Genomic DNA, 11,326 nt, shown 5'->3' on the forward strand with positions numbered 1-11,326 from the left:
TCCATCATTAACGTTGTCTGTCGCTAATAAATCTGTCGCAAATCCGTTAGAAAAACCTGAAGAAAATCTGAAGCAAATCCATCCCAAAAACTACAATCGAAAATGTGTCAATAAAATTTATGACAGTCGCAAATCCTGTCCCTAAATTATTTCGAGAGCGATTTTAGGGTTGGCCTATATCCGTCAGAAATCCATCGTTAAACCGGTTTTAGGATGGATTAGGGATAGATTATTTCATAGTTAATTTTAGATTTTCTTAGTAGTGTTCAATACGACCAATATAAAAAAACATTAAGCAATTTATTATGTCTTTGTTGTAATTTACATAATTACATAATACTACTACTGAATATTTAAATGTTTTTACCCGTTTCAATAATAATTGTCACATAAACTTTTTTTGTCGAATTTAAGATAGACTTAATAAATGTGAGGTTTACCCTTATATTCCAAGTAAATTTAATTGAATTTATACAAATAACGATCATTGATCAAAATGCCCAATTTTTAAATGAACTATAACAATTCGCCCTCAAAATAAGAAAATTGTCAAAATGCTCTCGCAAGACGCAACGTGCTTTGCGAGCCTTGCGACTCGCGACTGGATGACAATGCGAACTCCGGGTGGCAGGGTGGTTTTACGACTTGAAGCGATCGGGCACGAATGGAAATGTTCAGATCGCTATAGCTTTTGATCCCGAGCTCGTATTTAGGCAAATTTTTTTTTAAAGTGTGTATTTTTTAGTGATCTATTTGTTTTCATAATAACCAACTTCCCAAATTTTATTCAATAAACGACCGCATATTGCGGATTATAATTTATGTACAAATTTGTGATTTTTGAGTTGTATAACGTAGTTCAAATAGATTGAGGGCATTCATTTAGTTTTCGTCAATAATGGTGGAGAATTGTTGCTAATCACATTTTAGAAGGTTCTATAGTAACTTGTGAGCGGTTAAAATGCGTTTAAAATTCAAAATCAACAAAACGGCAAATTTGAAGGTCTTCGAGACCGAATTTTGGAAAAATTTTGGGACAAAAACGGTGCCTAAATCGGAATTACGGGTGCTAAGATATGACGTTTCAAAGCTTAAGAACCTTACCTTATTTTGAAATGTCAACTTGCAACCTTGCGAATGCATGATTTAGGCCCAACTCGCAAGATCGCAAGCCAAAAGACACAAGTATCACTCAGTCGCAAGGCTCACAAGCACCTTACGACTTGACCACAAATGTTCACAACCTGATTTTTCTCGGTGATGACCGGGCATTGCCCAAGTCGCAAGGCTCGCAAGACACCTTGTGACTTGCCAGTATTTTGACAATTTTCTTATTTTGAGGGCGAATTGTTACACCACGAAATGTTCTAAGCAAGTATCGAACCCTCAACCTCAAAGTTAAGTTGTACGGGTAACTTTGATACCGCCAAACTATTAGCTCTTTGGTATTTAGTACTCCGTATTATTTTTTGAACAATTATTTTCTAATGCCCTTTTGTAGTGTTTTATTCCTTTTTAATGGCTTTAACAATTATCAAATATACTTTTTAAAATCAGATAAAGAATAAAGAACATTTGATAATATAGAACAGACTACTACATAATTTAAATTTACTCAATAGTTTCTCTTGTTTCGCTTTTTTTGGTTTGGTCGGTGTCCCGTTGTAATTTTAATGCAATGTTTGCTCTCCAAAAACTTATATACTCCGTATTATATTACTTATTACTGTACATTAAATCTCAGTTTTAATCGACCAAATCAGCTTAAAAGAAAAAGTTGGTAATGCACTTTTACAACACATCCAAACATCCCTAGTTATCCTACATACTTTTATTGAAATTTGTGATTTATGTCCCCTCGTAACCCATTAGTCAAGAGTCAAAACCCTATATAAACACCACCATCATCACCATTTTCTTCACAAACTACACAACAATCATCATACACTTATCACTTCAATTTTTTAATCAACAAACCACAAAATGCAATATCAAGCAGCCCCAACAACTGAATCATGGATAACACCCACCACCCCATATTACTACAACTATAACTACATGCCACTACCTCATAATAAACATTATTCAATAGTAGTGAACAATGACCCCTTAGAAAAAGTGGCTAAACTTGTGTCACAAAGTGCGGTTGTGATATTTAGTTTAAGTAGTTGTTGCATGTGTCATGCGGTCAAGAGTTTGTTCTCGGGTATGGGTGTGAACCCAACGGTGTATGAGCTCGATGAGGAACCAGTTAGAGGCAAAGAGATTGAAAAGGCTTTGGTTAGACTTATGGGGAGCTCAATGAGTGTGCCGGTTGTGTTTATTGGTGGAAAGTTGGTTGGGTCAATGGATAGAGTCATGGGTTCACATATTAATGGGACATTGGTTCCACTTCTTAAGAAAGCTGGTGCACTTTGGCTTTGAATCATTAATCAGTTAGCTAAATGATTTGATTAACAATGTTATTTTTAGTTTTATATGTTGATCCTTATGATTACGATTATGATATGATGATAAATTAAATAAGAATTTAGATAGTTGGAGAAATTGATGTGTAAAAGTAGCTACAACAACATGCTCAATCACACATGTGTGAGGTATGAAGGAGGTGAGACGTAGACAATCCTTCCTCTATCATAGAATAAAGAGAAATCATTTCTCTACTTCGCGGAGTGAAACACTCATAAGAGTAGAAAAAGTCCTCTATCTCTTTGCTCGACTGATAAAGAAATTGCATCTAAGAGGACCTCCGACCAAAAAGTAGGAGAAAATAAAATAAAACAAAAAATAAAAATAAATAAAGTAAATAATTTACATAAATATAGATAAATAGATGAATAAAATAGATACATACATAATAAAAAGTAATAAAATAGGGACGCCATGAAAATAGTAGAAGCAAATTTTCATGTGTTTTAATTCAAGCCCGGAGTTCAATTTAGCCTCTAAGCGGCATTTAAGTCGCCAATAAATCGACGCTTGATGTTGCGTCATATAATAGGGCAGTGTGTGTGTGTGTGTGTGTATATATATATATATATATATATATATATATATATATATATATATATATATATATATATATATATATATGTGTGTGTGTGTGTGTGTGTGTGTGTGTGTGTGTGTGTGCGTGTGTGTGTGGAAACGTATCTTAGGCTTCAGTGCGGAACTCAAGACATATCGAGAAATGATACACTAAAAGGACAATAAACATACATGACCAAATACCAACAACCGGAAACACTCCTAAACATACATATCTATAAACATAAACCTACACACATACATACATAAATTCGTACCTAAACAAAACATAAAACATACGTACATATGTGTGACTACAGTTCGCACTCTTACCAGTTTTACTAAAAGACGATCCTGACCCCAACCATGTAGTCAAGTTAGACGAAGTTAACATTCTGGGTTAAAACCATCTAGAAACACCTGATCGTATCCCGTCGAAACGTTCACTTCGTTTACCCACACTTAAGAAGAGGAAAAACACCGAAGAGTCTAAATCGACTTCAACAAGGTCATAGTTAGTTGATTATATTTATCAATCATAATTTAATAGTTTAGTTAATCATCTATTCTTTTTCTCTCTTTTTACTATTGACTTTTATTAGTGAATCTTTTTGAGTGAACATAAAAATTACTTTTTTAGTTTAAACCACGTTAACGACAGCCTTGAAAGCCGCTGTTAATAAAATCCTTTTAGTTTTTTTTTTTTTTTAGCAGTCATTTATCTTAAGGACTGAAGATGATAACATTCAAAACATAAAGGGCTGATACAAAACATAACCTAAAAGCCTAATTAACCTTTTGAGGCGAGTATACCAATAGTTCAGTCACTCATAATCTCCGTCATCCGTAAACCCTCTAAAACATTATATCCCTTTCAAGATAAACCATTCACCAATAATCAATTAAATGGCGCTCTCATTTACATCGCTGGTAATTATTCTTCAATAAATTATCTCCGTTACTTTAATTGATGTGTTTATATATTTATATTTCGCTTTAATTTGTTTCAATTTTGTGTTATTCAGTCTAACGCGGGTTCACTCTCAGTTAGCCGGATCTTACCGCCGGTGAAAACTGCTCATTCCTCGTCTTTGAGCTCTATTAATATGCCTAAATCCACGTTATTAGCATCTTCGACCTCCCTACGGCTGACGTCGTCATCAAACCCTAGTCTTCAGTCAATGCCACGTGGCTTGTCGGTCAGGGCAAGCGCTCAGGTATTTGTTCAATTTTATGCTTTTCTTCTTTTATGAATGAGTTATATATGTGGTAGCTTTAATTCTAGTAATTTTAATTTTACTTCCACATTATCCCTAATCTAATTTCTAATTTTAGAAGTTAAAAGTGAATAAGTGATGAACTGCATTAAACTATAGATTGCTTTAAAATGTTATTAAACATTTTAAATTTATTGATAGTTCTGAATAATTTGCCTTTTGTTGCAATTCGAAAACGTAATAATTAGATAATCATTATATTAAAAATACATTTATGTTACTTTCACATTATCCGTAATCTAATTTCTAATTTTAGAAGTTAGAAATAAAGAAGTGATGAACTACATTAAACTAAAAACTACTTTAAAATGTTATTAAACATGTTAAATTTGTAGATAGTTCTGAATAATTGCCTTTTGTTGCAATCTGAAAATGTAATAATTAGATAATCATTATATTAAATCATACATTTATGCCTTTAATTTGTTATAGTAAAATATATATTAGAATCTGAATTTTGAGAGTGTCCCTATTTCTAGTTAGCTTATATGTTCATCATCTCAGGAGGTAGCTACACAGGCTAAAGTTACCAGCAAAGTGTATTTCGACATTAGCATAGGAAACCCGGTGGGTAACCTTGCGGGAAGAATTGTGATTGGTCTATTCGGTGACGATGTTCCACAAACGGCTGAAAATTTTCGTGCTTTGTGTACAGGTTGAGTATTGGAATCATATAGTTTGTTAATTGTTATTTTTAAGTTATGATAGATGCAGGGAGTGAACTTATGGGTGATTTGGCCTTTCACTTCTTGCAGGAGAGAAAGGTTTCGGTTATAAGGGTTCTGCGTTTCATCGTGTCATTAAGGATTTCATGATCCAAGGAGGGGACTTCGACAAGGGAAATGTAGGTTTTGTTGATGCTTTATTTATTATTATTATTTTTTTTTAACAACGGTACGGGATCACCCATGGGGACTTAACCACCCACGCGTTCATCTCCCGCATTTGCATAACCCGTCCCCAACTGCTGCCCAGGAGGAAATCCAGCCCAATCCGAGGGCATGGGCGGTAAAACCCCCCTCCCCCACTGCCCCACAACGCGATGTGTGGAAGGCTCCATTGTGTGGAATTCAAGGGTAAAAGAGCAACCTTGTGTGCAATGTTGCACCGCACGGGAGTCGAAATCCTGATCTCTCGCTAAGAGAGGCAGGCCATTACCACATGAGCTACAACACAAGATTTTGTTGATGCTTTTATTGCGTTCCTTTCCTTTGTATCTTATAGTTTTTTGTTTGTGTTATTCGATGCTAAAATAATGACCCTGGATTTTGTTTCATAAGATTATACATTATGTGATTGTCAAGTAATTCATTTGCTTATATTTTTTTCCAGGGCACTGGTGGCAAAAGCATATACGGCCGAACATTTAAGGACGAGAACTTTAACCGTGAGTTTGCTAAGCTGTTATAACGGATCCTGTAATCTTATTTCAGCCAACTAAAAATATATTTTGGGGAATAAAATAAACTTATTTATCTTAAAAACATTGCAGTAACTCACACTGGACCAGGAATTGTTAGCATGGCAAATGCAGGGCCCAATACTAATGGAAGTCAATTCTTTATATGCACAGTCAAGGTATACTTATTTTCTTTTTTAGATTGAAACGTTTGAACTGGAGCATGACTGTGTAACTGACTAGTAGATTAGATTATCCAATAATATGATTAAGGTATTAAAACTGGTATGTTACTGATGATCAAGTATTTAAAATTGGTTCGTGTGTGGTGCACAGACACCATGGTTGGATCAGAGGCATGTTGTTTTTGGGCAAGTTTTGGAGGGCATGGACATAGTTAAGCTGATTGAATCCCAAGTCACAGACAGAGGCGACCGCCCAACAAAAAGAGTCGTTATTAGTGATTGTGGTGAGCTACCATTGGTCTAGACGATTAACTCGGTTGAGTGTTCATTTTGTATCAGTTATTGTAGTTTTTAAGGCAGAGTATTATCGACTTGGGTCGAAAAAGAGGCACTTTTTCTTTGACCATAGTGTGTTTATGGACTATCAATTAGCCTTATCTTTTCCAAAGATTGTATTGATACTGTTTCTTAAACAGGCTTTATTGAAATAACTAGTGTCTAATTATTTATTTATATACGGAGTAGTATATGTCTGTGTTGATGCTGATGCTATGTGCACTGTTCATTTTTTGGCAAGTGCTCGCAATTATCAATTGGTTCCATAATCTTGATTTGTTAATCAGCAAGAAAACGATAACCAGGGTGGATGGGTTTGAATTTTTAACTCAATTATTAGTAGTCAATCAGGCAAAATACATTCTTCTTAAAGCATTTTTCGGTACGGGTTAGAAAATTATTTTTTTCGGTCATCGAATTTGAAATGGGTACATGGCAAGTTCGAACGTTTTGTGTTTGGATCATGTTTAAACCTAGTATTCTGAAGATGGCCCATAGTAGGATCAAACAAAGGCTTGTTTGAACTTTGTTCGAACTTGAGGTGTATTTTTACAAATTTTTCGAAAAAGTGTATTTTGTTCGAAAACTTAAAAAAAAAAAAAAGTATTTTTGGTGAAATTCATTGTGATTAGGGCTTGCTTGACAATTTAAAACGAAGGTAGCCCACTAAAACTTATCAGGGCTTGAGTTTTTAACCCAGTTCTTACTAGTAGTCCGCTAAAAATTTGAGGGCTGAGGGGGTTACTTTTGAACCCAAAGCCTAGCAGTTCACCAGAAAATGATAATGCCTTGGTGTTTAGCCCATTAAATCAAGGTTGTCAATTATATGTATTCTACTTAGGTCTTAGGATCGTCTTTGTTTTAAGTTTGAAATCGTGAGATCAAATGGTAAGATCATAGTGAGGTCGTAGGCTCAATGCTTCTAGCTAGTAGGTACAACATGTGTTCTAACTTCTAAATTCAAGCACCAGTCATTGAGTAGAAACATGAAATTATCGAAATTCCCGTATTATTAATCTTCGGACATCCAATTATTAGTTAAAAATTTAACATTTTAGTGTTTTAAATAGAAGACATTATATATTGCAGTATGAGTTAATAGAAATTTGAATTTAAAATGTCAACCATACAGGCATTCTTAAGTCAAGAAGATGTAAAGACATGGGGAGTTGGGGACTTTCAATTTCATATATACTACTTATAATGTAATATTTTAAGCACAGCTTGTAAATTAATTTAAGGTATGTTTGTCTAATGGGTTAGCCATTACAAGATATGATTTGAGACTTGATATTCTTGTAAGAGGTTTTGAATCTTGTAGTGGTGAGAGAAATGTTAGAAACAACCATCTATTAATCTTGATGGGCGGAAAATTAACCTTACAACTTTGTTGTTTGATGGGTTTGAAAATGGTATGACGGAATGTCACCAAACTTAAAAAAAAAAAAAAAAAAAAAAAAAAAAAAAAAAAAAACCCTTTGAGAATGAAAATTGGGGTTGAAACCTGATAAAGTCAAATTTGACTTTAGTGCAGTTGGGCGAATTGGTAGAAACAGTCCTATCTGAACACCGCGAATAACCCTAAGCAATGTGTGTGTTTTTATGGTTTTGTTGATGATTGCATAATTGAGTGAATTGGGTGTGTAAAAAGTGTCATTCAAATTAACTCAAACTTGGTATTTATAGGAGTGAGAATAACGATTATTAAGCAACCACTCCTTCATAACTGCCCACTTAAGTACTCCGCATTATTCTAGAAAATGACGGTTATAACACATATATCCCAACCATCTACTCCACGTTCCCGTACGTGGTTCGAGATCTTCGGGGACACTTTCATATCATCTGATGTGTTGTCATGGTAAAAAGGTACGACACGCCATCCGATGGCGTAGCGTAGCATATTCTTTGTGGCGTTTTATATGTTAGGAATATTACTCTACATTTCTCATATTATGATTAGGTTTTCACAATTATTGAGAATGAATACGCCATGCGCCTAAGTAGATTAAACAAAAAAAAGGAAACAAGATAGAAATATCTTGGAGATTAAGTTAAAACTGGAAGACAAGTCACGTTTGGAGGATAAGTCAAACATGGAAGACAAGTGAAGCTTGGAAAACAAGTTTACTTATGGAACAATGAGTTGTTTTTTATGAAATGTTTCTTGTACTTAAATGCCAAGTTACACTTGTGCAACTATGTTCTAGGTTAAATGATTACCTATAAATAGACCATAACCTCATTGTAACTCTAAGCACAAAAGATCAAATAAAATTGCTCTCTAGTTGGTCGTGGAGTGAAACAATCACAAGTTCACAACGATTACATATAATCACGTAATATTTTATGTCGTTTACTTTTTTTTTCGTTATTTTGTCCGTTTATTAATTGTGGGATCACCAAATTCGATTGGTGATCGTTGTTTAGGGTCCATATTTCTAACAAATTCATATGAGAAGCCTCAACCATTTTATAAGGATGAACATGAAGAATTCAGTTTGCCAATACCATATCCCAAAAGAATGGTATACATACACATTGAAACAACTTAGCCAACAAAATATTAAAGTTTGATGAAGTTTTAACAACACTACAACAATATTTGTTTGAGATGGTGATCGTACATACCGAAAATTCTTCTCCATACATCAATAATTGTATTTTATACTCTGTAGTGCTTTACTATAGATTCACCAGATAAAGTCTCACTAAAACCCTTAGAGTACTCCGTATTATATACTGCGTACAATTTAAACATCTAGAAATTACTCTCCTCTCCTTTTACTTGCACTACTACTATCAAGGTTGCAAAATTCGCTATTCGGAGATTAATCGGTCGGGACTTTGGAAGGATTAATCGGTAATTCGGGGATTAATCGGAGATTAATCGGATTGTAATGTATACAATTAATTATTAAATTTTAAAAATTATATGTGTAATTATAGAAAAAAATCATAAATATAAAGATAATTTTTAACATAATTGTCTAAAATTGTTCATTTTGCTTCAAAACTATAAAATTCTAGTTTAAATTCATGTTAAAATGTTAACCATTTTTTACTTTAACTGACTTTGATTACTAAATTCGATTTTGATCCATCAATGACGTTAACCGTTTAATTAAATGGATTTTTAGAAATCGAAAATAAATTGCTCCTAAAAATGATTAATTGAAGATTAATCGGCGAGTAATCGGGTTTTTTACAACACTGACTACTATTACCGTATTATGTTTGGTATAGATATTTGTGTGTATTTTTATAATTCATTTACTCATTCAGCACATGCTCATTTTTCTTTTCTTTTATTTTATTCATTATACATTATATATAAGTACTGTATGTAAGAAAAGTCAAATACCTTTTGAGTCTTTATGTGTACCATGGTTGGTTATTGGCACGGTTATCAAGTAAGATCTGGTCCATGATTCTATTCATGTGACTTCCTTCACGGTCTTCCTACAAAAACAGCTGTTGTTGGCTTCCTGCTTTTGTACCTGCTGCCCATCATGTCACGTCTCTTTTAAATTCTGTCCCTCTTTCAGGGTTTTGCCACCGTGGCACCACTTTTTTCTCTGTCAGATTGCGACACTTCATCCCACTCTCTGCCACCCACACACCCCCTAATTATATCCCCATTATTCAATGTCACAAATTTTGAAAATGTGTTACACGTTTCAGCTAACAAAGTACATTTAGGGTCTGTTTACTTTTTTTTTTCTATTAAGTCAAGTTATTCATATAGATGATTATATGAATATAGATGTCAATATGAGATAATCCAATAAATATAAGATGTTTACTTTTATTACTCAATAAAATATCTTAATGATGAGAATGACAACTTTAGCTTTTTCTCATCAATTTTTCAATTAAAGATCTGTATAAACAATCTCTTTGACAAAACAGTGATAATGATCTCCAAAGTTATTTGCTAATATTACATCTACTTCTAATACTAAAGAATCAAATGAACAAAATAAATATAAATATAAGAAAAATAAACCACGTAGAACAAAGAAAATGAAATTAAAAATCAACAACTTTCCTAACAAATAGATCTGCTTTTCGGAAGTCCATACGCAAATAAATATACAAATAAATAAAATCATCATTATCATATTCATCAATCTCTCAATCGGAGATCTGCGTTTGTCGACGATTGATTTTGAACATTATCGGAGCAGCAAGAGGTAGTAGTAGCGGTGTTAGTACCAAGCCGATGCGTTTTCCCAGATTTGCGTTATTGTTGGTGTAAATTTTTACCTCGTTAATAAAACTGGACATATAGATGAGTATATGGATTAAAATGAAAAAGGTGCAGCAAAATATTGGATCGACAAGTTGTATGATGAAAGAAGGTGATGGTATTGGATTTAAGATGAAAAAGAAAGAAAAAGAAAGAAAAGGAAAGATGAGGGTAAAGATGGAAATGAGATGCTATATCAAGAGGACATGTGTTTTTCACATGAGCCATACAACTCACCAGACAGTTTGAATTAATCAAAAGGTTCCAAGTAAACACCCACTTTTTCTGACCGAATAATTTCTTCAAAGAATTAATCCAATTAAGTCCTAAGTAAACAGGCCCTTAACCTAGTACATTTTTCCCGTTGAGTCGAGTCTCCTATATCAGAGTAGTATTTTTACTTACATAAGTTAAATGTATACAATGTTTTTTTTTTATTTTTTTTTTTATTTTTTATTTTTTTTTATTTTTTTTTATACTTTAAAGCTACATTATACAATGTAATCGAATTATTTCGACTCAGTTTTTGACTTTTTTTTAGCCTTAAATGTATACAATTAAAAAAAAATGACGGTAGATAACAATAAGAAGGAATATGAGGAGGTGAATAATCAAGAAGCAATATGTAGTAGCGAAAAGACTAGAATACTGTTTTCGAATAAAATAAGCTCGTAAAGAGTAAAAACATATTCTCAATCTCAATTGATATAATTATAGAATAGAATGTAATCGAATTATTTAGTTACAGTTTTTGAGTTTTATTTTCTAGCCACCTCAAATTATACACTTTTAGTGAAATTTAACTTGGACATCTATTATGAATACCTCACCACTAGAATATTGTGTGGTT

The 11,326-nt window shown here is 33.2% G+C and overlaps 2 protein-coding genes across 2 annotated transcripts; both read left to right on the forward strand.

Annotated features, from left to right (window-relative positions):
* Nucleotides 1-1,983: 1,983 nt before the first annotated feature.
* LOC139847653 (glutaredoxin-C1-like) lies at nt 1,984-2,424 on the forward strand. Its single transcript, XM_071837373.1, has one exon. It carries the CDS (start codon nt 1,984-1,986, stop codon nt 2,422-2,424), a length of 441 nt encoding a protein of 146 aa, XP_071693474.1.
* Nucleotides 2,425-3,854: 1,430 nt separating this feature from the next.
* Nucleotides 3,855-6,403, forward strand: LOC139847652 (photosynthetic NDH subunit of lumenal location 5, chloroplastic-like). The gene is made up of 7 exons (XM_071837372.1): nt 3,855-3,957; nt 4,053-4,244; nt 4,809-4,959; nt 5,060-5,148; nt 5,637-5,691; nt 5,797-5,882; nt 6,040-6,403. Exons 1-7 carry the CDS (start codon nt 3,934-3,936, stop codon nt 6,190-6,192), a joined length of 750 nt encoding a protein of 249 aa, XP_071693473.1. The 5' UTR covers nt 3,855-3,933; the 3' UTR covers nt 6,193-6,403.
* Nucleotides 6,404-11,326: the final 4,923 nt, after the last annotated feature.

Source organism: Rutidosis leptorrhynchoides, chromosome 5 (genome assembly GCF_046630445.1).
Source record: "Rutidosis leptorrhynchoides isolate AG116_Rl617_1_P2 chromosome 5, CSIRO_AGI_Rlap_v1, whole genome shotgun sequence".
Lineage (NCBI taxonomy): Eukaryota > Viridiplantae > Streptophyta > Magnoliopsida > Asterales > Asteraceae > Rutidosis > Rutidosis leptorrhynchoides.

Coding starts and splice junctions, on each gene's coding strand:
- LOC139847653 (XM_071837373.1), top strand. CDS start 1,984: ATGCAATATCAAGCAGCCCCAACAACTGAATCATGGATAACACCCACC.
- LOC139847652 (XM_071837372.1), top strand. CDS start 3,934: ATGGCGCTCTCATTTACATCGCTG. Junction 3,958..4,052: donor CGCTCTCATTTACATCGCTG/GTAATTATTCTT, acceptor TGTGTTATTCAG/TCTAACGCGGGTTCACTCTC. Junction 4,245..4,808: donor CGGTCAGGGCAAGCGCTCAG/GTATTTGTTCAA, acceptor TCATCATCTCAG/GAGGTAGCTACACAGGCTAA.